Here is a 27,648-nt window from a genome sequence, read left to right on the forward strand (position 1 = left end):
GATTCGGCCCTTCCCCCAGTCCTCCTACACAAACCCTGACATACAGAGAAGAGGCTTATTGCAATGTGTATGTGGGTGGAAAACAGCAGAGAGAGCTTGAAGACCTTAGGCAAGGGGAGCCCAGAGAAAATCAGCAGAGGGATAGCAGAGAGGCAGACAGATGCTAGACACTGGATTCTGCTAGAAAGACTGCCAGAGCGAAGCTGGAAGAAGAAGGCTCCTAGATGATGGCAAAGGATGTGATGAAGAAACAGGAGTAGACCAAAGAAGGCAGCATACAACATACCACACTGTCCGATATTATTAATCGACGAAAGTTTCTACGCCACTATTGCCTAAAACATAAAACTCCTAAATGGCGGAGAGGGCCGGCAGATCAGATGACCTAAAGCGGGCGACCAAAGCAAGGCAAGTAAGTTAGCAAAGTGGGCAGATGTGTATTGTACTAGTTTGCTCGTTCTCGTGTGCTCATTGTAGGTAGTATGGTTACAGCCCCTCTGGATATTCTGCACTTACCGAAATCAGGCACTATTGTCTATATTGTTTCTATAAGATGCAAAAAGGCAAAGTACCACTTGGATGTTATTCTTATAACATGGCCAAAAAAGTATATTGTTATCAGAGAAGTAACATTATAAAGGGAGGAAGGCCCCGATGTAACCCTGTATCTGCCAGACATAGAGTAATATTGTTTATGTTGTTTCTTTGTAACTTGCTTGTAGTTGTTTAGTAGCATGGAGGGTTAATGCGTCTACGTCTCAGGGATCTGATGGAAATGATGACAGCTCTAACCCTGGAGCACTGTTTAGGGCAGTCGCTGTTATCAGTCTGTATTTCTAAGATTACAGAACTGCCCCAAGTATCGAGCAACTAACAAATCAAATGAAAATCTTAGTTATTGAAGGCTGCTCCAAATAACGCTTTATTTCTTGCCCTTGATTAGTATTTTTAGTGTAGCCGCACTTCTGCATGGGTTATGAGACACTGATACATGTGCCACTATGTGTGTGCAGGTCGTGCATTTATTACCTGTGACTAAGGGAAATGGGCCCGACCCCAGATCACATTACTGGATTATACTGGGACCTGTGGGTTATGTGAATTGGTCTGCCCAGTTACAATTATGTAATACTTGAATGTGAAATTCACTTTATGAAATGTCTCCAGAGAGCACAGAACAATATTTGCCTAATGACTGTATTGATGCAGAACATTACCGAGTGATCCAAAGTGTCATGTAACAAATCCAACTTTGGAAGACACTGATGAGAGCAATGGACCCTCGAGTACAAAATCTGCTTGTTCTCAGCTCGCTTCATTCAGTAAGTTACTAGAGGAAAATGTGCTTAAGGCTGCGGTCACACGTTCAGTATTTGGTCAGTATTTCACATCAGTATTTGTAAGACAAAACCAGGAGTGGGTGATAAAAGCAGAAGTGGTGACGCGTTTCTGTTATACTTTTCCTCTGCTTGTTCCTCACATGGTTTTGGCTTACAAATACTCATGTAACATACTGACCCAATACTGATCGTGTGACCGTAGCCTTTTTCTGCATACAATGATCAGCCATTTGTAAAGTTTTCCAGAACTGATTTTTTTTTAGATAAATAACATCATCATGCGTTTTTGAATATGAAAATCCATCTTCTATCAATGCACAACAGCCTACTCAGAGATTGTGATTCTTATTTTGTAAAATTTACTATTAATAATGACCAGTGGCTTCTTTGTCTTGATTAGGAAGCTTGGTAGAAGTCGTACTCATTTTTTTCACTAAGGCTTCCATGAACTTTTTTTTTGTGTCTGTAACCCAACCACGCAAAGAAGACTATGGTTTGTCAACCAGTTTCTCAGGCCTGGATTGGTTTTAGCAGATGTGAGCAAAGATGTATGGCAAAATGGGGGATCAGATAATGCTGCTCAGAACAGGACGATCACAAAATGCACAACTGGTACACAGCAAATCTAATAATGGTATACATGGTTAAATAGCACCGTTGTTCTACCAAGTTTACCAAGTGCCCTGTCGGTAGTCAAAGTGACTCGGTGTTCATGTGTATGGGGCCTTTAGATTGAATATTCTTTTCAGTAAAATGGGATCTGTCATTATGAAAAACTACTGCACTACTATAATGTGTGAAAAGCGGAACAGACTGTTCTAAGCAATGTCATTCTTATCTTGGACCTCATTCACTCTTCTGCAGTAAGCGGACCATCAGTCCACGCTGTGTCTGCTAATGAGGCATCTAGGAGTCCTATGTGCTGCCTCTTTCTCGGTAGTGTGGGGAATGCATTACATAACATGGGTCTACTGGCAGTCTACTCCAGGGGAGTAAGGGCTTATTCAGACATTAGTTTTTCACGTATGAATTCTATTGGTATTTTTCACCATTATAACTCATTCCTTCATATATTCTATGGGGCTGCTCACAAAGTCGCATATTCCTGCAGACCGAGTGGTCTGCACAAAATCACAGGGAAATTTCCGATTTTGATCCAGCTCATGGATCAGACACGCCAATGCAAGTCTATTGGTCAGTGAAAAAATTGACAGGATGTATGGTAATCTGTGTGCCGTCCATTTTTCCCTCACCGGAAGCTCGCGAAGCCTCCATCTTTTTTTTCATACAAGAAACTCCTAGGGTAAAAACTGACACTGACCAAACTATGATAACAATCTGATCCAATTCACTGATGAAACTTGGACCAGGTGCGGCTGGTGTTTCTGGGAAAAAGCAGCAATGATTTTCTAATTCTGGAGAACTCCTGGAAGTGCGGATGAAAACAGCCTAATAGAGTTAAAGAATCGTATTATGTGGCTTCCTTAATATTGAAAACTGTTACTAATTGTGATACTACCAAGGATATTGGTTGTAGTGCTCATATAGCATCTAGGATCTTCTTTTTTTTGGTATCATCAACAATCAGTAGAAGCATATGGATTATTGTTGACATTTTCCCTTCCTTGCTCCTATGAACTGCAAACATTATAGAATGAGTGGGAATGGCCTGAGAGACCGGTTATTCTTTTGCTTTCCCTTGCATAAGGATTTTTCTAGTTGTTTTATCCAGGTTTGCTTCTTCTCAAAACTAATGAACACTCACATTTGAGACCCGGGGATATTAGTGCCACCCGTGTAGAAGTACCGTAATATATTGCCAGCCACTGGTGTGAAGTGGTCTGTAAAAGATCCCAGCAGCATAGTGTCCTTGGAAATAGTTTTCAAATGTTGGCAAGTCTATGTGACAGCACTACACTTGGTTAAGTGCCCTCTTATGTTGGCAGACATATTTTGTTTTCCTTCTCAAAGTATGCCAGTACGAGACCAACTGTCCTGTCTTCCAAGCGCTGGGTTACACCATAGCGATAGCAGATCTGTACATTTACTTAGCTAAAACGGGGAGTTCTTGAATTACAAAAAAAAACTTAACATAAAACCCCCCCACTATTCTAGACAAAAAAAACACCAGTACACAGGCAGAGATGCTTACCTGTCCAGGGCCTCCAAACAATTGCACTAACCAAGGTGCAGCGGACCCAAATAAAGATGGCAAATACACATGTGCAAGTATACCGATAAGGCAGCCACCCTACAATCAGGATTTGGCCACTTGGTGCACCTGTGCAAAGTGGAGGTTTATCCTCTTATGGTGTTTTTTGTAATGTCAACCAATACCTTGCATACATTGTTATGTTTTTGGTGCACTGTATATTTTTTCAGGGTGCAGCTGGGCCCTAGATGGCTCTGTACACTGTGGCCTCTGTTCACACAGGATGCATTACAGTCAGCAATGGTTAGCCCGCTATATGGCGTCATTAATAGGCTTTGAGCCATATGCTCTGCATTCCTGTGTGAACACGCCACATACAGACTATTGGTTTGCACAGGTGCACCATGTGGCCAATTCCTGATTGTTGGCTGGCTGCCTTATCGGTATTATTGCACTTGTGCATTTGCCATCTTTATTTGAGTCCGCTGCACCTTGGTTAGTGCAATTGTTGGAGGCCTTGGACAGGTAAGCATCTCTGCCTGTGTACTGGAGTTCTTAAATTACACAATGTTAAGATGATATACTGGAGGATGGATTAGAGTGTTGGATACTAATCTTTTCACCCAAACAATAAATTATGACCATCAATTCATAAATAATAGATTAGAGTCCTAGTTTGGTTATTTCTATATACAGAGATATTACTATTTTTATGTCTTATTGTGGCTACCATTTTATTTGCAAACCTGACCATAGGCTAAATGGCCATACTAGTTAGGTTTCAGAATTAATTTAGAGCCAAAAGCCAAGTCAAAAGTGACATTGCATGGCCCATTACACAAATATCCTTCCCTACTAGCACCATAATGAGTGCGTGAATCCTTAAAACAAAGGATCGCTATGTACCCAAACTTTCCATTGTTTTGGGATCGAGCAGGAGATCTAACACTTATTAGTGGATACCTGTATCTAATCGTAAAGTACAGCTGAATGTAGAGTTTCACTAGTGTAAGCCTCTTATCGTTTCTTGGTACATAACTTTCCCATGATTTTGAAACTTTCTGAAGCAAATCAAACAATTACTGTGGGTTTGCTTTAAACAACGCCCGGTCTATCCCACTCCGCCTCCGTAATTCCATGAATAAACATGTGGGTGGATTCCGACGCTCAGCAGTCTGTACTCCCATTTCATCACATGAACAATGGGTTATTCACTCAGCTTTAGACAAGTTTTATTCACTGTCATTATCATTCATTTGTTTTATGTTCACTCAAAGATTTTTGTTGTAGATTCCAGCATTGTGCAACCTGTAAAGCCAAAAATATAAACCTGTATGAAGATTGTTTATTTAATCTGATATTCAGTCTCTTGTTCTTATTCTCTAGTTTAAACCATTAAAGGCGTTGTTCTATAATCAGGATTTATCACCTTTCCACCGGCTAGGTGAGAACTGTATGATCAATGTGGGACGAACGACTGGGACCCGCAGTGATAACAAGAATGGGTATCCCAAAATTCACTGTGTGACTAAAGTGATACTGAGCATATGCGACCATTATTTCATTAAAGGGGTTGTCCACTACTAGGATAAGCCTTTCTTAAACTAAACATTCGGCCCGATAAAATAATAAAGCCTATAGTCACCTCTCGTGCCGGTACTATTCCCGCGTTGTTGGCACTCGCTGTCCTCGAAGCTGTGATGCGGTGTTGTGACATGTGATACCGGTAACCAATCAGCGCTGGCGTCACTTTGTACGCCTTCGTACGAACTGAACGTGAAGAGGAATCCATGGCTGCAGCTGATCCCTGACTTCCTCTTCATGTTCAGTCTGTCCGAAGGCGTAGAAAGTGACACCAGCGCTGATTGGTTACCGGGCGTCAGGTATCATTCCACCGCATCACAGCCTCGGGGAGAGCAAGTGCCGACACTGCTGGAACGGAGCCGACATGGGGGGTGGGTATAGGCTTTATTATTTTGTCGGGGCAGAACATTTAGTTTAAGAAGTAGTTGTCCTAGTAGCGGACATCCCCTTTAGTAATCTAATAATCTATAGAAATGGTGGTCATACTAATGATTCATTCATGCAAAGGACTTTGGGTCCCCCATTCTTGGGAACAGCGGGGCTCTCAGCATCTGGATCCGTTGCAATCATATACGTATCAGCTATTCTATGGATAAGTGATGAATGCTATTGTGGGAAAATTCTGCAGGACTGAGAGATTTTTTTCCTTGTTTCACCACTGGATTCCAAAACTTTTTCATTTTCCTGTTATCATACCTGTGTTAAGCTGTATGTTCCTAGAATTGCATTGTTACCTACAATCGGAATGTCTGACAGAGGGATCGTCCGTGGCATTTTTCGGTGGCATTTTTCAAAACAAGGATCAGTATGGCAATGATGTTTTTGATTGCGTGTATGCCAAAGGCTTCTACATCAAGGCACCTCGTGTACTGATCGACAGTTGTTCTATAGCCGGCAGCTCTTAAAGATTCACACTGAATGATCTCCATCAATCCCAGCACATACAGTAGGCTGCCATTGTTCTCAGTGTAGGCCCTGTCTACAAAGGACGATTCGCTGCCGAGATTAATTATCTTCTGGGCAGCACAAAAGATTAGTTCACCTGACAAATAAGCGTTTTGCTAGTTCATCGTGTGATTGGCAACCTCTTTACATCAATATATTGTCGTGAAACAGGAATGCTCTTTGAAGGTGATCATGCAGCCTTAATGGACCTTTAGTTTCCACCTAATTTGAAGTTGATCTCACGGTATTGGCGGGATTGTCCAAAAGTTTAGTGTGTATGGGGGGTCTTACGACTTTCTCCTACAGATGATGTTGAGAGAGAGAAGGATCCAACATGTTGAATTTCAATAGCCGATCCTTTTGTCACACTGCGAGGAGTCTGGCATTAGTGCTCTTAAAGAGGCCACTGTAGCGCTTGGCCAAGCTGAGCTCTCCTGTGTATGGGGCAGTCGGGTGACAAACAGATGCAGTTCAGCTGACAGCTACATAATGTATATTGGATCCTTATAGCCTATAGAGGGATAAACGTCTAGAAGTAAAGGATACCACCATGGATGTAAAGGATACCACCATGGATAGAAACGGTGTCCCTAGTCATGTGTATGCAATTGACAGCTCTTCCTCGACTGACATCTGAAATTAGAGGTAGTCTTTAAGGCCGGTGTCACACTTGCGAGTGCAATGCGAGAAACTCGCATGAGTCTCTCGCATCAATACCCGGCACTGCCGCCGGCACTTAGGACAGGAGTGTTCAGCTGCATAGAAATACATGTAGCCGCACGCTCTGGTCCAAAGTGCTGTCGGCAGTGCCGGGTTTTGATGTGAGAGACTCGTGCGAGTTTCTCACATTGCACTTGCAAGTGTGACCCCGGCCTTAAAGACCACATCAGCGTTTTGTTTTTGGCTCCTTTGTTAGCAATCAGTTATGTATCTATAGTGAGTACATTAATGTACTTGCTGATCGCAGGCTGCTGTCATTTCCAGCACTGCTTCGTACCTCTCCAAAGACATGTGACCACAATTGTGACCAGTTGGCTCACACAGCGTCCTCTCTGGTGACCAGAAGTCACTTTTGCAATGTAAGTTTATAAGACTCAGATCGAGGCTCTCATAGCCTTTCATTAAGGCCTTGCTCAGACGGTCAGCATTTGGTCAGCCAAAATCAGGAGTGGAACAATCAGTGGAAAAGTATAATAGAAACACGTCACCACTTCTGTATTTATCACCCACTCCTGGTTTTGGCTTACAGATACTGAGGTAAAATACTGACCAAATACTGAACTTGTGAACGTGGCGTAAGGGAGAAATTGTGTGATGTTTATCGGAAAACGTTGGTAATTTTCAATGACTACAAGTTGTATTTGGATATCAGAACCTATTGAGGTGTCTCCGGTACACACATGTAGTGCAGTGGTGCAGTTACTTCTCCGGATTTTTATTTTCTGAGTACCGGTATATTAGCAGGCTAGAGTTATTTTCCATTTAAATGATCTTGTGCTTAAAATGTTAATTAAAGCACTGACTACAGAGGTATAAAGCATACACCCAGCCCGGCATGTGGGAGCTAATAGCTTTATTAATATTCGCAGAAAAGTACATCTCTTCTCCAGCGCTCGTATGCTACAACAATGTAATGACACCTTAGGCAAAATAGCAGAAGAAACACATTTTTCTTAAAACATAGGTTTTGCTCAGACAACTTCACCGTTCCGATCAGTCGGCTGTGGCAGTGTACCAAGCAGGAACGTAATAATATAACACATACTACAATGCTGCCAATGATTGTAAATCCATCTATGCTCCAAACTCGCCTGCTATTCATGAGCTATTTGTGGTATCACCTCTACTTCACCCAGGAGGTGCAGGAGATATCTTTTGTAAGCTCTGTTCAGACTACTGTCATGGCTTCCTCTTTAAAGGGAATAAGTCATACTTGTAATCTGATAGCCATAATGTAGGAGCAGAGACACTGATTCCAGCGATGTGTCACTTATTGGGCTGTGTATTGCTATTTCAATACAATCAGCATTTTATCAACAAGAGATTATCAGATTATCACTGCAGGACAAGCTACATCGTGCCTCCTAGTCCAACCACCTTCCCCGCACTGATTAACAGCTGTCACTATACAATGTACACAGAAAACTGTGGTGTCTGAGGGATTATATCTCAGATTAACGACCGAGCTCTGCTAGATCGGCAGCAGAGAAAACTGTGACTCTATCATAACTGCTGCATACAGTAAACTAAGTGATTCATCACTGGAATCAGTGTCGCTGTCCCTACCTCATGTGATCAAAAACCTGCTGACAGATTCCCTTTATCAGTTGTGGTGAATCCATTTTTGAATAAATACTTGCAAATGTCAATGGCTCACATTGACTTTTATCGGGTTTTTGGGAGTTCTATTATTTTGAAGGTAAAAATAAGGGTGAATTCCCGCACTGCAGAACTTGGTGCAGAAATATTCGGAATTGAAAATCCGTTCCACAAAACTGAAGGTAGTTGTGTATGATGAATGAGACAGTTCTGGAACAAAACCCACAGCAAATATACAGCATGTTAAAATATCCTAAAACGTTGCGGACTGCGCTACCATCATAAATCAAGAAAAGCAGAACAAAACCCAATTGGACTAATTAAAGAGGTTATCCGAGAATGAAATACTGACAGCCTATACTTAGCAGAGGTCATTGCTCGGACTCGGCTGATCATAGGATTTTTATTTGAATAAATGTAATACTATCTGAAAAGTGATTTTATTTTTAGCGAAGTTCAATATTTGATTGTAGTGGAACATAAATGTGAGACCTAGCATTTTGCAATATATTTGTATTACTTTTTGATGCTTTCAGTTATTTTCAGCTCATCTATATTTTTAATCTTACAACGAAAAACTGCTTCTTATCTACCCAGTAATTTTGCTAATAACACATAATTTGCTAATTATGTTGATTTTATTGTTTAAGAAAATATTCACTAAAAATGATTTATTAAAACAAAAACACTGCTTGCTGACAGTTTCCAAGTAACGGAGAGTTAAAGAGTTAACTTGAGTTAATCTGTTAATTAGAAAATATTAAACATTGTTATGGAAACAGGTTCTATAGAAATATAATAATTATGATTTATTGTATTTTTTATTATTTTTAGAGCTTGTTTTGCTTTTTGTTACTATTTCCAGTTTTTACATATTTTTTTTATTCTTTTGATCTGTAGGATCATTGCAGAAACCACTTCACTCCCACGCACCCTGGGGGAGCTGCAGCTGTATCGTGTTCTCCAGAGAGCCAACTTGCTAGGTTATTATGATACCTTCATCCAGCAGGGAGGTGATGATGTACAGCAGCTATGTGAGGCCGGAGAAGATGAGTTCTTGGAAATTATGTCCTTGGTTGGCATGGCTACAAAGCCATTACATGTCAGACGACTCCAGAAGGCCTTACGAGATTGGGCTACTAATCCAGGACTATTTAACCAGCCACCACTGAACAGCGTCCCTCTTAGCACCAGTATACCATTGTTTAAGATATCGGAGACAATGGGCAGAGTAGCTCGACCATGTAATGGTCACGTTAGCAACATCGAAACATTGAGTAAAGGCATTGGTGGCTTCGTTCTTCCAGAACAACAAGAACAGCACGGCAAACGATCTCCATCCCAACTGGACAACAGACCATGGGCAGTGCAAGTGTCTCCAGAACTAAACGAAGGAGATGATGAAGAGGTGGATGATGATGAAGACGGGAGAGGAACACAATATGCAACAGCAGGTGAACGATTAGACCCCGAGTTAGTACAGGTGATATCTGACAGTGTCGAGAGGCTGATGAAAGGCTTGCCTCGGGGGGATGTTGCCGAGGCCAGGTCCATGCTGAAAATAAACAAAAAATTAGGACGATCGCTAGGACACATCTTTCAGATACCAGATGGAGGGCCAAGAAAAGAAAGGGAGATTCGAAGACACAGTGCTATCTATGGAAGGAGCGACTCCAAGAGACGCGAAGGAAAAAGACTTACTCTGCACGAGGTTAGCAATCTCATTTACGTCAACTTCCTATAAATTGACATTGAAAACATTCAATTCTAACTGAAAGGGTTTTTCCAAGATGCAAAATAATGAACTCAATGGAGAAAGTGGCTTAAAATAGTAAGAAAGCCTGATACATGCAGTGTCACTCCGGTGCCACCGCTCCAGTGCCTCCCACTAGTTTGTAAGCACTTTTCTGCAGTGATGACTTTCCCGTCTTCCCGCATGAGTATGAACCTAGTGATTGATTGCAGTCGTCATGTGGGTGGATGGCCACGTCATTGCCGTACCAGGGTAAACAAAGACCACTGGAGTGGGGGCACTCAAGCAACAGCACGTCTATAATCTGTAGGGTTTTTTCTTATTTTATGCCATTTTCTCCATTTAATAGACTAGGGATTGACAAAAACCCACACAGGGCATTAACCAAACAGCACGTGGATTTAATGAGGGTTTTTTTTTACACTCACTTTATGATGCCGTGAAACCATTGTAATTGAATAGCCTTAGGTAACAATACCCCAGCTGCGCCTGCTCCGCTGGTTGGATAGACCAACGTCAATAGGTATCAAACGGAGAAATTCGGGTGTGCTGCGCTGCTGGTAAGGAACTCAGAGGATCCAGATGAATATGAATAGATTGTAGCTTATTCCCAATGTGTTAAATGGACCTCTTCCTCAGGGGATCACAATAAAGAGTTTCCTGTGGTTCCCCTGGGGAAGAGGTCTGATTGAACTAGGAATGCGTTGGGATTAAACTACAATCTAATCCACTGTTCCCCAACTCCGGTCCTCAAGAGCCACCAACAGGTCAAGTTTTCAGTATTTCCTTAGTATTGCCCAGGTGATAATTACATCACCTGCACAGGCAATAATTCAATCACCTGGGCCATACTAAGGAAATCCTAAAAACCTGACCTGTTGGTGGCTCTTGAGGACCGGAGTTTGGGGAACACTGATCTAATCCTATTCATCTGAATCCTGTGAACCTCTTACCAGCAGCGCAGCACACCCGCATTTCCATTTCTCCCTTTGGTACATTTTCTCCATTTCGTACATTTTCTTTAGACCTTAGAACTCCATAGGTCATCATTGCGCTGTACGCTGAAGCTGTTCATACACAATACATAAATGTGATCAATCTGATCCCCACAAAAACAATTCAGTCGTACAAATGGTGCCGTACACATACGAGCAAAATGTTCAATACAAAATTTCTTTAAAGAGGAATTGTCACTTCCTGATTTTTAAAGGGGTTGTCAATTACTATAATATTGGTGACGTGCTCAGGATAGGTAATTAATGTTAGATCGGTGGGGGGCCGAGACCCAGCACTCACACTCATCAGGGGAAAAAGTTCTTGAAGACAACAAAGGGGACCATACATAAATAACTAATAAATGAACCCACTCCTTTTTGTGTGTGTGGGATTTATCATATGTAATATTTATATAATAGTGATATGTTACGTAATCATACAATATGATTACTTTTATACCCACATTATGAATAAGAAGGTGCAACACTGCCAATGAAGACTCCTACAATGCAGCATATCTAATTCATCAGTCTCCGCAATGAGCTGATCCGCGCAGTCTCCCTTCGTGCTTGTATCACGATAACGCAGGAGCACTCATATACTGTGAGGGGGCGGAAGGACAGAGCATTGCCAGCTCATCTCAGACCCTTAGAAATGAACAATTGTCATATAAAGCAACGGAAGCCCTAAATACCCAGAACTCGGTTATTTTCAGCTTTTCATGTATTGTCCTTTAAATAAAAAATAATAAACCAAATATATAAGGGACATTATGAGTTTCTATTAACTTTCGTTAAAGATACATTTCAGCAAGAAGCATTTGTCACCACTGGATAGCTTACAATCCCTAGATCAGGGACAGTCTGACCCCCCACCGATCACCAAGGCAGGGAACCATTGTTATTCCTGCCTTTCCAGACCATGGCTAGAGTAACTTGAATGGCAGTGGAGTATCCACCTTTCCTCTGGACTCAATATCTGTTTATTCCACATATTACAAATCCTGTATCTATAATTAAGCAGAAAAAAACCCCATTTATATTCCTTGTATTCATGGCTACACTTAAAGGGACTCTGTCACCTGAATTTGGAGGGAACAATTTTCAGTCATAGGGGCGGGGTTTTCGGGTGTTTGATTCACCCTTTCCTTACCCGCTGGCTGCAATATTGGATTGAAGTTAATTCTCTGTCCTCCATAGTACACGCCTGCGTAAGGCAAGATTGCCTTGTGCAGGCATTCTTGCAGGCATTATTTGCCGCTCGTTGCCTTGGAGACCAACCACTGCTGCTGTCTAGCTTGCAAGCGCTGCGCTGAAGCTAGCCAATATTAGGAGATAACTCTGCGTTCCAGTGATCCTGGACAATTTCAAAACTGTGCTCACAAGTTCAATAGAAAAAAAACTTGTAAACACTGTGCATGTTCTGCTGCCTGGCAGCGGTGGTCGGTTTCCAGGGCAATAAGGTATAAATTAAGAAAAAGTGTTAATATCTCAATAACAGCTAAACTTGTTTTATAAATAGTAATTTGTAAAATTGCTTATATTTCAAGAACTATCTGATAATACAAATACCATCCTAGAGCAGCATGGTGTAGGGACAGAGAGCCTGATTCCAGCGATGGGTCACTTACTGGACTGCTTGGTGTAGTTTGGATAGAATCCCTGTTTTCTCTCTTGTAGATGTAGGAGTGGTCAGAATGCTCACACCCATGATTGGCAACTTCCTGTATACACTGTACACTGTCATCCAGTGGCCAATTGGGGGGGGGGCGGGGTTACACAGATTATCCTGACTGGTTTGCACGAGACACCTAGTCCAGCACTGATTATCTCCTGCTTAGAAAACACTGATTGTATTGAAACTACAGCACACAAACCAGTAAGTGACACATCGCTGGAATCAGGGTCTCTGCCCCTATATTATGCTGCTCTCAGATTAAATAGCAGAAACAACTAATGATAAATTATTCATAAATGCTCTTGCTGTTTCCAGACTTTCCTCAATACCTACATTCATTGTCTTCTATATTCTGCCATCAGCTAACAATAAATGAGGCCGCAGCTCAGTGTTGTATGAGAGACAACACCCTGCTCCTTAGGAGGGTAGAGCTGTTCTCACTAGCAAGACAAGCTGCCCGGGAGAGCTCCTACTTGGCTTCTCTGAAGTGCTCCAGGTGAGTCTTCATCCAGTGTCTGAAGAGTGCAAGTTACATCATTGACCACCATTTTCTCAGTTCTGTAGATTTACAACAGTATCCAAATTACACAAGCATAGATCATAGCTTAATTTTTTTGCTGAGTGGGCAAGTTTGGGTAGTTTGGGCTGTGAGGTTACATCTCTTAAAGGCTATGCTCCCACTCCATTAAAGGGTTTTCTAGGACTATCATTTTGCTGGCCTAACCTTCCGATCGGATTAGTTGAAGTCCGAATCCTGGCACCTCCATTATCCCTCTGTCTGAAGTGACTGCAGCGCTCTGACAAGACACAAGTGTCCGTAATTGTTTATCAAAGTCAGTAAAAGGCGGATTCTTTAGGAGCGCTGGATAGGTAGCCCTGGTATCCACCTGATGAAGACGGTACTTCCGTTGAAACGCGTTGTGGCTTAACCCCATTCTGGTGTCAGAGTTTCCTTTCACCGAGTTTCACCCTTTTCCCGTAATTGTTTATCAGACACAACACTTCTGTAGATTAGGGACAAATGTTCCTGGCATTCCATACAGTTGTCCAGGATAGACCGTCAATACTACAACCCCAGAAACCCCCTTTAAAGCCGAAAAAACATGTAGTTCTAGCATCCCTTGTCTAAATTCCTGAAAACCATCCTGGGTTATTCACTACCCTCATTCCATGTTGACCTTGATCCAAATGCTGGTCTCCTGGAGAGCAAAAGAATCGGCCATTGATTATTATTTGGACATACTAAATCCTTCTCTACCCTGACGACATATGTCTCCTATGTCTCCACCCCTATTAAGGTGGACTACCTGACGATTTTGCTGATATTTATGGGTGTGGCTGACATTAGTCTAATGTGTATAGGAGTCAAAAGTCTTGTATGTTTTCCATTAGTCTGCCGTCTGTACCCAGCAGGCCCATGTCAAATATTTGTTGACCTACAAATTATGTTTTATAGCTTTACTATAAAATGCTGGGTTAAAAATGACTTGCCACCAAATCAAGTCTCCAGTTTCTGTTCCTATTTTTGCCGCATCTCCCCTGAGAATTCAGTTTTTTTTTCTTAAATCCGTCATACGGTTCCAGAGATACAGGCCTTTTTATTTAGTGCTAATTTTTATGCTCTTTACCAAGTGGGCACCAACTAAAAAAGCCCATATCTCTGGAACCGTATGACGGACTTACAGAATCCAAAAACCGGAATACTCAAGGGAGCAAGGGGAATAAAACGAGCAATACCTGGACACTTTTGGCCTGTTGATAGCCCTGCTTTAATATATATATGTCAATGCAGAAGCAGAAAGCTCCAGTTTTGAAAGTTCTATAGTTATGGAGCGCACATAGGACACGTTGTGACCTTATCTGAATAGATTGTATTATAGTTTTAATATATTAAAATGTCAAACATCTCTTTTAGGTTAAATCCTGAAGAGACAGGTGCACCACAGGCGAAAATACCAAAGCAAGAGGTAATGGCAATGAATGAGAGAAATTGACATGTCTTTAAAAAAAAACTAGTGGGTCTGTTAATTTTCACTTAAATGTATGTAATATTTTATGTTTTAATATTTTATATGTTTGATAACTGGACAGTAGCTCTTTCCTTCCCTTCGAGCAGCTTGATTCCCCCTTTCCTTGCCTGCAAGCTTTTGTAAATGTTCAGAATACCACTTAATTCATCCAGAATGAAGTGATAACTGGGAAATTTGGAGGAGGGGAATGTGGCTGCCACTTCTTTCTCCCTTTGTCTGCAAACCTCACCTTCTCTAACTAGATCTCCCCCTTAGGATATTGTAAGGGGCACAGTCTGGTAGTCTTGGCCGACAGGCTGCTGTTCTCCCACTCCCTGGACCCTACAAGGAAATAATGTCCTTTTTTTGTTGTACGGTTTGTATAAAGTGGATAACACTCACTTTTGGTCTTGAAGACTCTGTCTGTTCCGCGATCCTGGATCCGGAAGCCACCACACAGTCAATCACAGACTCTTGATCCATTTCCAACAAGTCAGCTTTACTCAGCAGTTCAGTCTTAGTCACAGATACAGCACAGTATGTTAGATTAGTAACAGTTCCTTCGGCCTGCTCTATCCCTTCCTTTTTTGGCACTCCTTGCCCTATGGATGTTCTGCCGTGTACTGCAGCTCCCCAGAATCCAATTCCTATCCGTGAATCACCTTTGGGGATGAAAGCAAGGTTGTCTCCTCCATACCTTTTTAGGGCCGTTGGCCTCAGAAATTACTGGATGTTCACTGAAATATATTGCGGCTGTTCTCATACTGTCTTTCCCTTCCATATCCATGGGGCCTTCAGCCCTCTGGCCCTGAACAACTGCTCCAATAATTCTTATCTCTCACACTAAATACAACCAGAAAAAACTTCCCTTTATAATACCAGATCCCCCCTAACTGGGGCTGTTCCTATCTATGTTAACTATTACCTTACTTGACCTAACCACTTCCTGCACTACAGTGTCCTCCACTGTACTTCCCAATCCTAACTATACTTATCACTATATCTTATCCTTATATTTGTGTCCCAATTTCTCTACCTAATACTTTCCATAGTCTTAGCACATTAACACACTGTTATAGAAATACATTCGAGTAATAAACATGAGTCATCCACAATAAAACCATTATCAAAATATATAAGCATTCTACAGCATTATTCCCCTTGCTACAAAAAGTGTACCCATCTTATCAGGAATGGGCCAAGAGCATGCTCGTCCCTGACATACTCTTACAATATTACAGGCTAAAGTAGGGCCTGGCCTTGTAGAAAGCTTTGAGATTGACAAGTAGGTAAATGCTTGATGTCTGCTTCTCCCTATCTTGTGTATTCTAAATGTATTCTAGGAAAAATGGGGATCACATCTCTGTCATGTTCCCATGCTAAAATAGATGAGTATGTGATCTACAGCATCTGCGGAAACGTTTTTCACAAAAGTCCGCTAGACAGGAGGCAACGACCACATGAATAATCAGGAACAGGGTATTATATGAGTTCATGTTTGTGCCAAATTAAACTACTATGGGCCCCAAAGGTTTAATTGCTGCTATATATGGGACAGGATAGGATGAAGGTGGGGTATCATTCTTTGTTCAATGGTGCTGTGCAGTCATTATACTAAATGACATTTTATGATCAGGTTGTGGATAACCCATTGCAAGGGGAATCAGAAAGTGTAACTACATCTGCAAGGCACAGCTTGGAAGAAGACAGCGGCAGTGTCTCTGGGGAAAGCATGGACGGTCATTTGCAAGGTGAGATCGGCAGTTCTCATACAGTCTTGGAATATGTGAGTTGTGCCTACATGCATTGTCTAGTAGTTTGGCTGCGGTGGCACATATAGAAAGGAGCGGCTCCTAAACATAGCTCAAAATGAGCCACTATTGTGGTGGCACATTTTTCCACCCAGGCCAAAAGAGCTTGGTGTTTTTTCTACCTTCACACTTGTACCACAACCCATTGGCCAGTTTCTAATAATGCGGAGGCTTTACACCCTAGTTCCAAAGCCTAGAGGGGCCAAAAAGGTCCGATTGACCCATATGAAAAAATCAATACTATTATAAAATAGTTAGGAGCCTTACTGAAGATTTTGCATCAGTCTTCACAAGCTTCTAGATGGAACATATAGGAAAAAATGACTTTCGGACACATTATTCACTGACACTGTATCTGTCACGTGTTTTCTCATATTTTCTCTCTAGGCGGAAAAAAATGCACTTGATTGACAATAACCTCAAGAAGAATGTATAAAGTAGTACTAGAGACAGGGATTCCATTTGACTAGGGCTAGGGAGTAGGAATTTGGGACTGGGCTTCTACTGACTAACATTGTAATCAGTGATCAGTAGTGATCCCTTCTAAAATGTGACCAAAAATTAAAATACTGAGGTTCTTTGATTTCAAATCTACGATTATGTTTTCCTTTCAATATGACATCCATTTTTTCACACCAAATATTAATAGTCAAAGAAAATACGATGACCCTGATTCATCAAGGAAAGTTTGTTTTTTTTAAATTGAATCTCCATTTTTTTTTTGTCTTGTGATATTTGTGACTATTTTTGCTCAAAAAAATCTTCAAAATAGAGCACGTGGTTCATGAATTTGGCGTAAAGTAAATAATGGTCTTTAGCTGTTATTGTGACAAACTCAAATAGTTTTCAAACTGTTGCAAAATTTGTGTCAAAATAACTGGAATACTCAAAAACACTCCATAAAGCGGACTGGTGTACATTTGTGCCAAATGTTATGACTATAAAAATATGCAATTCATGAGTCAGGCAAAAACATCTGGAAATATCAAAACCTGTCCACAATGCGAAATGACGAAAAACCAAGCGAACACATATAAAATGGACTTTAGAAAAAGTACAAACTACAAAAAGAATTAGATGCAAATAAAAAACAGGTGAAAAATAGTAAAAACTAGCCAAGAAAAACAGGAAATACAATGATTTGGTAGGGTTGTTTATGAACACCTCTGATTTGAATGGCGACAGTTAGAGCTTTGATAACCGGACTACACTGACCGCCATTCGAAATCTACTGACTATTCGACTATTTGCATAATATATTACGGTAATTAGCACTCTTCTATGGTAAATATATATCTCAGCCTTCTATTCCACCTAAATATTCTCTGCTCATGAGTAAATTGCAGTCTCTCGACCGCTGCATTCGCCACAATTTCATTTTAGTGAATAACTTGCTGTGTCTATATTGTTTTAAGCAGCTGTAACAGTCAGAATACCCACCTCCCCTGGAGCTCCCCCGACCGACCTGTCACTTGCTGTACCACATCCGGCTCCATGGAGCAGGCAGCTTCTGCAGCAGACCCTGATGGATGAAGGTTTACGACTCGCCAGACTTGTGTCACGTGACCGATTAGGCCGCCTGAGTCTGTGTGTACCAGGAACTCCTCATATTGCAGGTAAGGAGTTAATGTAATACATGACTAATGTAGACATATGTAAGTGCATAGCAATTGTTACTTTTAGTTTTTTACTTCAATGTATATATGGTCTTCTGTATTTTGTATTCGGAATTTGGAATCGAGCAAAAAGATTCCCAGATCCTGATCCAATGGTCACGCCAGTGGTTTATGGCCTACAGACCTCCTCCTATCTGCTGTCATCCCCGACGCCTCTTCACATTAACAGGCATGGTGCGCTAATATCGTTGTGGTTGACGCATGCATGACACCTCGCTAGGCCTGCTAATGAAAAGGGGCACTGAGAATGTTCCAAGGTAGGAGGTGGTGGCACTGAGGATGCTAGAAGGACCACAGATTACCGACATGACCACTGGACTGGGGTCTTGCAAACCTTTTTGCTCAATTATTTCATAGCCATAATTATCACCATCAATCAACTTTTCTCGTTCATATTATAAACTAAATGTAAAAATTCCACGACTCTGTTTACTAGTAACCGTAAAGAGGACCTGCCCATTGCTCTGTATTTCTCCTAGAAATAATTGAAAAAAATTGTTATCTTTCCCTTTGTCAATTGTGTAAGTCTTTACTCTTACTGAAACCGAACAGTGCTGATAGTGTCAGGCTTTGTAAGGTAATACCTTCTTGACAAGGAAAATTGTTATTCCGAGTTCTCAATTTATTCATCCATTTCCAGTAGGAGTTACTGAGGAACGCCATAATGCAGTTCTAAAATGGAACTGTACGTTCATCTACGTACAGGGGATTATAAGAAAGTTTGTAATATGTCTTACCAGAAAAATCAGCTTCTTTGGCCTCTTATCAGAGCAGAAGCAGACAGAAAACCATTCTACAGAGCTCTGTAACAAGTGTTTTACCTCCCTTCAAAGCTTGAATCAGATCAACACAGCTCAGCTCTGCTGCATAATGTCCTCCATCTTGCTGCAGTTTTCTCGGTGAGCTAAAAAGTGAATGAAGAACGGACATTCCCCTCTCTGTGCAGTGCTGTACACGGGAGATATCACTGCAGCTCGTCTCCTCCCCAGGAAACAGTCAATTGCAAGTTACAGATAGATCATGCAGAGGGGAAAACTGGTGATAATGACGGATATAAGTTACATTATGACCAGATATAGTGTCATTCCTCATGGACATCTTATTCTGGATAGTTGCTTGAAAGCAAGGTTACTTTTTAAGTATTGAGTAAAAGCAGACAAAAGAAGAGCTGATAGATGCCCATTAAAGGGGTTGTCCATTTTATAATTTTATTTTATTGGTTGCAGACGTCTAAAATAACAAGAATCAATAGTATAACCTGAAATCAATCCACTACCAGGGGAAGAGGCATACAGGGATAACCACTTAAAAATAGCAATTAAAAAAATTACCATATTTTACTAATTAAATTTAAAATCATCAAAATGTGTAATTACAAACATAATGAAACAAAAACAAAACCAAGCCTCTTGTGTGAGGGAATGCACGTCAGAAAACCCACGTCACATTAATAATATCAAGATATTGTGTTAGCACGGATCATATTGGGAGAGTTCTATTTAAGACTCAGTAGGTTTGTGTACAGGAAATTCATGATCCGAGACTTGCTATAATAAACATTAACCAGCATTTTAAAGACAACCATATAGAAAATATGCAAGTGCATCAATGTAAATAAAGTATTTTCCCTTTACCTGTCACTGTTTGTGAATCTCAGAAATAATAAAATAACAAAAAAAGCAGGTATTTTTACCTATTGCGTGTTGCTGCGGGGTCTAGCGGTGCTTCCCTCCACCCCAACGCACGTTTCGTATTAATTTCTCCTGTATGCCTCTTCCCCTGGTAGTAGATTGATTTAAGGTTATACTATTGATTCTTGCTATCTGTTTATGGTACCACAGTATCCGGACATTTTCATTGCTGATTTCGCACATCTAAAATAGCAAGTGGATGTGTTATTCTCCTTCCCCAAATCAAGTTCTGCTTATTCACCACTGCCTCAATCGTTGTTGGCAAGCTAAAGCAGTGAAGTCAGATCTTCAGAGCTCTGAATTTCTGCAGCCAGTCAGTTATGTAGATGGCACAAGCCTCTTAGCCAAGTGATTGGCTGCAGCTGTTGCAAGCACTGTAGATGCTGAGATCAATAAAGTTTGGAAGAGCAGTGGAGAAGCATCGTTGGACCCAAGTAGGGTGCGTCAACACTTTGTTTATTATTTTAGACCTCTGCATCCCTATGGCACAATAGAATTTTAAAAAGGGGCAACCCTCTAAGTATATGGTGTGTGAGGGAAGTATGACCAAGATAATTAATGTCAGGAGGGATCAATATATATTTAGTGATATTTTTCTCTACAGCTATGCTGCTAGAACGTTTGTCCATCTACTCTCTCTGTTTATGATACATGTATTGTTTTCCGTTTGTTTTTGTGTTTGCCCTTTCGGTCCATACTTTGCATTTATCCTGTACATTCAATAACCTGCTTTTATTTCTCCATACAGAATGTGATGACGGTGGTTCAGAAAGTTGCTCAAGTTTGCCAGTTTCACCACAAATCACAGACCTCAGATCTGCAAGTTGCAAGGAACAAGAATAAAGCAAATCAGAAGTCCAAGTTAGGTCAAGTTAAGAATAAGAAGTAACAACGACAAAAATCAATTGTTCCCCAGCCAAAAGCCATCTAGGACACTGAGCCATCTTTCAATAATCAAATATTACCAGCTTTATGGCCTCTATATTGAATATAACCAGCTCAATAATTTAGACTAGGCAGCAGGTAATGGCACAGTGTCTGATAAACCATTAATTTTGGGATTAGTAGACGTTAAATACAATGCACCAAACTTACCCTCATGAAGTATTGTATTTATCGTGTGCTATTATCATATTGCAGAGGTTATTGTATTATGTTTAGCTTTTACGGACCTAATACACATACACAGCATCTAATGGCTTTAGAACATCAGTTGCCAAATTTTACCAACATAGATGTCCAATGCTATATTATATGAATGGGCCAACAAGGAGTAAATACAATAAAATACAAACTCTCAAGTAAGAAATAAATGATTATTCATTGTATTGTCTCAACACTAGTGCTATAAAACAAGAGCAGAAAATGATTGGGTGTGATCTACCACTAAACTATAAAGGGCTTGTTTGAGATTATAATGATGCTAAGCCTGGGGCATATATAGAAAAATGGGGGCCCACAGTGAAGATTCAAATTGCCCCCCCACTCCGTCCCTTGTACACACCACAATACCATTAAACAATCCATTGGGTACCCACAAATGTGTTACGGAGTTCCACTGGGGATGACAAAGACCCAACTTCCCCTTATAACCACTTATATGATAAGGTTGATGTTGACCATGGCATCTGAGAGATTAGACAGCTTCGAGCTAGCACCAATTGCGGCAGATACTGGAGTGCCTGTTCAACAGCGGTGCCCCCCACCCAGGTTTCAGGCTCCATTGCAGATGCATGGCCTGCCGCCATTTGCAGAAAGTCACTGGGCTAAGCTGCAATACCAGATACAACCCATGGATGTGAGTCGCGAGTGAAAAGAAAGCACCCATGATCTTATAATCTCATACAACTCTATCAAAGCTCTTCGAAATACAGATATATTTCTTATTAGCAATCCTCTTGACCAACACTACAGTCAGCCTCTGCCCAGCCAAAAGTGGTTGAAAAGACAAGACAAAACTATTTGGGATTCCAGCAACAAAGCTAATATTTGTAAGAACAACTTGAGGTTTAGTGTCCTTTTCATGGGGTTAGTAAGAAAGCATGTTTAGCAGGTGATTGCAGTGTGCCATATAATCAGAAATGAATGAGCTTATAGGTTAGTAGTCCTAAGTGTAGTAGAATCTACAGTAAATCTTTAGATCACCATCTTTTGTCTTTTAATTCAGGTTTGCAGCTGAGGACTCAATGCATGAGGCTAGTATTTGGGGAAAATACATAATTTATAAAGTTACCATTATACTAAAGCTCTGAAGGGAGATAAAAAAGTTAAACCAATGAGTGTGTGGGTTGGACCACACAAGGCGACTGTCCGCATGCGGCTGGAACCCCCCAACCATGATAGTCAATTTGCCATCCAGTTTTAGGACATTTTTAACTTTATGTTACACAACTGAGCCAAATTTGGACCATTTTCTTAGTGAATGCCTTGAAATCCTGAAGGTTTTTTTTTATGTGAACCTCCCCACCTCTTCGATTTCCAAGTTGATTATTTTACTAGTGCAACAAGAACTAACCCCCAACTAATGTATGTATATTGTATATTGAGTCCTGAGCTGCATTTATCTTTTGTATACATATAGAATATTTAATCATCAGGGAATATTTCCTTTTTTTTCTGAAGATCAGTCTGATTCCATATTTTATGATCCCCTTAGACTGATGTCCTTTCATTATAAAGCAATAATCAGACTATGTATTCTGTCTGCAATAAACAATTGAGATAATCTATCACCGCACCGTTGTCACCTCTCGCTGGAGTTCTAGGGGATGCGGATCACTTTGCCGGTTAGTATAAAGCTGGCCTGTAAAAATGTGTTTTCAATAGTTAGTGAAAGTGTGTGACCGGGCGTACTTACTCTCTGCCTTGGAAATGATGGTTTTGTTCTACTTGCGGACAGCTAACTGTATATAGATGGCTCCATGGTCAAGTAGAACCAGCGACTTTACATTCCAGTAGGAACAATGAAATCCATTTTACGTTATTTATGGTCGATAACTCTAACACGTTCCTCAGTTGCCTTTATTATTAACTTATTGTGTTCTGTCAGTGACACTGCGTAGTAGTGAATCTTATAGTCAATGTTATAGTCTTATCTCCACATCAGCAATCTGTCATATCGCTGTGCGTATAACGATGTCCATTATCGTCCGTAGTCTTGTAATCTGATATAGGTATGATATCTGTATATGTCGTCATGTCGTTCCCTGAATGTCAGGAACTGTTTTGTCCTCAATAAGTAATAATTCACTGCATGACGTCGTATTACTGTGGAGGTCCCATATAAGAAATCACCCTCCCAATAAGCACACTGCTGCCGCCAGGGCCATGTACGTTCACGGTCTACTTACCTAATAGTATGATGTGTATAAGATAATCAGATCTGTCAAACAGCCTAGAAGGGTCATTACCTCTCAGGGTGTATATAGCACAGAGGCCGGCACCACCCTAGGTCTTCCAGGCCCATGCATAGGGTAGACCTTGCTCAGTTTGGCACCATCACATTTGACACAGTCACTCTTCTGTTTGGCCATGCTCTTCAGAAAGTGTAGACTAAGAGGAACCACGGTCTATCTGAGGAATAGCAGAGGGAGACTAAGTAGTTGGCATCCATGTTGAGTTGTGGTAGATGCTTAGTGGTGTCTGCCAATACCTGAAGATATAGATTATAATTTTGTCTGTGGAGCTTTTTCAGCCCTTTTTTTTCTATGTATAATTGTTTCTAGGGCTATCCCTATTTTTACATGTTATCACCTATCCACAGAACTGAGACAGCGCTGTACTTGATATCTCAATCGCTCGAATAAATTTGAAATAGAGTGCAAAAATCCACGTGTGACAGCCTATCCGAATAAGAACACAATGGAGCGTGTGGTAATCAGTGGAGAACCTAGCTGTTGAACCCTAACCGACCCAGTAGTTCATTCTTTATATAAGTCAATATTAGAACAATTTCAGCAGAAGAACTTATAAGGCCATGTGGAGTTATAGCACAAAAGGCATTTATCCCCCCACCATTTTAGTGAGAAAGCAGATAGAAAAATGGTCTCTCTCTGGGGAGCTTAATCAGTTGTTGCATTACACAGATTGATTTCAATAGGAAAACTAGAATTTGTTCCACTCTAGTGGTGTTACAGGAGGATAAAGCTCCATTCTGCATTCCACTTCCAATAAAAAGCCAATCAATGTTAAGCTTATGTGCTTACGTAATTTTTTTGAGGTGTTAAAAAATGACAAGTTTTCAAATTGGACGGCTTTGGGGTTCTCTCCTCTGAGGAGTTTTTAGTGGAGTTTTTATTTCTTGAAACGATTTTGAAGTGTTTTGTAAGAGTTCTTTTTTTTCTACGTTGTTTTTTTCAGTCATTTTGATTTGACAATGCCTAATGTGAAGTATATTCCTCAGAAGTCACTTCCAAGAAGTGACATGATCTTTCTTTTTTTTCTCCCACTAGGCCTTTTTCAAAATCTGAAGGGGGAAAAAAAAAGGTTAAAAAAATGCTCAAAAAAATTAACATGTAAAAGGCAAAGAAGTGGGTTTATAATAGAAGTGAGTAGGATGAGTCTTTTAAGTGTTTTTGAGCAATTTAGAGTGGTTCCTCTCCAATACAGAGACTGAACAGAGACTCCTCAAAGAACGATATGTGTGCACATAGTCTTAAAATCCAAATATTGTCACATTTCACCCAGGAAGATCATGACTATTTTAGTACAATCTCAGTGGATGTGTAGGAACAAAACCTACAATCCACATTTACAGACAAGTCAGTCTCTTGTTGTGTCTTTTAATTAATGAAAGCACCCAGCTATGCCATAAAAATGGCATCTGTTTGGGGAAAACTAACTGTGCAATAAGAGGCTAATTTCATTCTGGCACATAGCAATAAATGTTTCTCCAGGAGTCATCCCTGTCAGTTCATAACCACATAGGACCAAGAGGAACTGGACACTGAACACCAAGCACCTCACTAAAGGTGACCATACACCTTAGAGAGCTGTCGGCCAGCATTCCTCCTAGCTTCACCATACACAGATAGGTATTCACAGTGGAGAGAGAGTAGTAGGCCACTACCATACACTTATGCTGCAAGATCTTCACGTGATGTTATCCACTGATGCGCCTACTGGTCCTTTGGCCATTGCGGCTCTCTAGTTGGTTGGTCCCATAATGTACTTTACTGTCTCGAGCGTCGTCACCCTCATATCTTTATGATGTGCTTGATGACATTCCAGTAAGTCACTGATTTCAGATGGGTGAGGGCTATTGTACATGAGAATAAATTTCTGTCTATAATGGTCAGCAGTCCATTATATAAAAAGTTGATTTGCCCTCGTTTAAAGGCTCTTACACGGGACAAATAAACCCTATGGTACAATTGCTAATACGATCGTTCTGTCCCCATAGAGCATATATAGAGTCTACAGCACATCCCTTACTCAGGTGGGGAGATGTGCTGCTGACAATTATTATATTTTAGGCTGCAATCAGCCGACTCTCGAGAGCGGTCATGTTTATAAGGGTCAACGAGCAAGATGTAAAAGGGTTTGAACCAATACAATACTATTAGCTAATTAGTAAATGGTCAGTGTAGACCTCCTTGTTCACAGTATAGTAAAGTTATAAAACATAAACCCATACTATTATGTTAGGTACAGTAAACTGCACATAACTGCATATCATATCATTGTGACAGCAAGCAATCCAGCAACAACAGCCAGTCTAACCGCTGCCGTGTCAGGAAACCGTTCCCTTCATTTTGATATTCTGTAGAACAATCTAACAATCTATCAATACATACACAGCCACATATATACAAAAGGACCAAAGAAACAAAACAGTCATAGTGCCCATTAGAAATAACAAATGTAAATCTTTATGAATACCAAATATAGGAAAAAGGGGCAAATGGGGCTAAAAGAGTAAAATCAATATTAATACAGCATCCAAACATTGCCATAGGCAGGTAGGTCACAGATATCAGCTACACATAAAAAGGATAGGTGTGTACGATCCATAGTAAGAGGTACCCCTGGTATAAACAAATAGTAATAGATACTAATACGTTAATAGATTGCAGTAGCAGGATTGCTGTGGCATACCCACCCCGACGCGCGTTTCGGTCAAGACCTTTCTCAAGGGGCGTGGAGCATGTACCAAATTCGCAAGTTTAAATACATAGAAACCGGAAACGGAATACCAGAACAAAGCGTCGCATTGTCATGGCCACCACCGCAGCCACCGGATCGCACTCACTGCATATATAGGATATATGATAGAAAGGAATTTAAGCAGGTAAATGATACAAGAAAGTAAATATAACTGGACATAACATAAGGTTAAAGGGGTTGTCCACTTTATCTTTCATTTAATAGATGTATTGGAGACATGACTTTGTGACAATTAGTAAAATATAAACTATTACAAGTTCTCCTCAGGAGCTTGTTATTATAGCCTTCCTCACAGACTGCATAGCATTTCTGTTCACAAAATGGCTGCCGATGGAGGATCACGTGACTAGATCTGTCCATCTACCTCCTCCAACTGAAAAACAGCTTTCCCACGTGGGGTGTTTTCAATTGGAGGAGACTGATGGACAGGTCTGGTCACGTGTTCCTCCATCAGCTGCCATTTTGTGAGCAGAAATGCTGAGCAGTCAGTGAGGAAGGCTGTACTAACAAGTACATTCTGGTATGCTATAAATATGCTGCGCAATGGTAGGACATCTATAAGATACAGTACTGTATTGAACAGAAACGAGATGGGCCATTTGTGGTGCAGTATATTGCCCTTTATTCTCCACAAAAACGGTAATTTTTGGCGCAGTATATTGCCCTTTATTATCCACAAGAACGGTCACTGTGGCGCAGTGTATCGCCTTTTATTTACCAGCTTTAAGGGTCATTTGTGGCGCAGTATATTGCCCTTTATTCACCACAAGAAGGTTCATTTGTGACTCAGTATATTGCCCTTTATTCACCACAAGATGGGTCATTTTTGACGCAGTATATTGCCCTTTATTCACCACAAGAAGGGCCATTTGTGACTCAGTATATTGCCCTTTATTCACCACAAGAAGGGCCATTTGTGACTCAGTATATTGCCCTTTATTCACCACAAGAAGGGCCATTTGTGACTCAGTATATTGCCCTTTATTATCCACAACAACTGTCATTTGTGGCGCAGTGTATAGCATTTTATTTACCAGCTTTAAGGGCCATTTGTGATGCAGTATTTGCCCGTTATTCTCTACAAGAAGGGTCATTTGTGGTGCAGTATATTGCCCTCTATTCTCCAGCAAGATGGGCCATTTGCGGCGTTATAGAACAGGTCGGAGGCTGATTTCCTGCGCCTACTACCTTCTCTTCTAGAAATGTTCTTTCCATAAGTGTTTCATACTTCAGTAGAATGATGCAATACAGAACAGCGCACACCATGATGGGGGGATTTCTGCGGCCTGGCTTACACATTGTACTTTTGCTTTGCTTTTAGTAAGGCAGTGTGCATCTATATACATCATAGGAGACACTGACCATCTGTTTGCAATCTGTATCGCGTATAATACCAGCTCAATGTTAACTGATTGCATATATGTTGCTGTACGTGTTCTGCGTAGAAATTCTAGCAGTAGTCTTTTACTTTCTTGTACATTAGATTATTTATTTTGTTATTTGAAACAATAAAATTTATTTTACATCTTT

General features: G+C 40.8%; 1 protein-coding gene across 3 annotated transcripts; it reads left to right on the forward strand.

Moving 5' to 3' along the window:
* Window positions 1–27,648, forward strand: NAB2 (NGFI-A binding protein 2). Of its 3 annotated transcripts, none has more exons than XM_077297707.1 (7): window positions 1–408; window positions 9,241–10,051; window positions 13,129–13,262; window positions 14,682–14,733; window positions 16,412–16,526; window positions 18,002–18,202; window positions 20,702–27,648. In XM_077297707.1, exons 1-7 carry the CDS (start codon window positions 356–358, stop codon window positions 20,794–20,796), a joined length of 1,461 nt encoding a protein of 486 aa, XP_077153822.1. In that variant the 5' UTR covers window positions 1–355; the 3' UTR covers window positions 20,797–27,648. The 3 variants fall into 3 exon arrangements, with proteins under 3 accessions (XP_077153822.1, XP_077153823.1, XP_077153824.1); XM_077297708.1 differs by having other exon boundaries at window positions 4–408; window positions 18,005–18,202; XM_077297709.1 differs by having other exon boundaries at window positions 5–412; window positions 18,005–18,202.

Source organism: Ranitomeya variabilis, chromosome 3 (assembly GCF_051348905.1).
Source record: "Ranitomeya variabilis isolate aRanVar5 chromosome 3, aRanVar5.hap1, whole genome shotgun sequence".
Taxonomy (NCBI): domain Eukaryota; kingdom Metazoa; phylum Chordata; class Amphibia; order Anura; family Dendrobatidae; genus Ranitomeya; species Ranitomeya variabilis.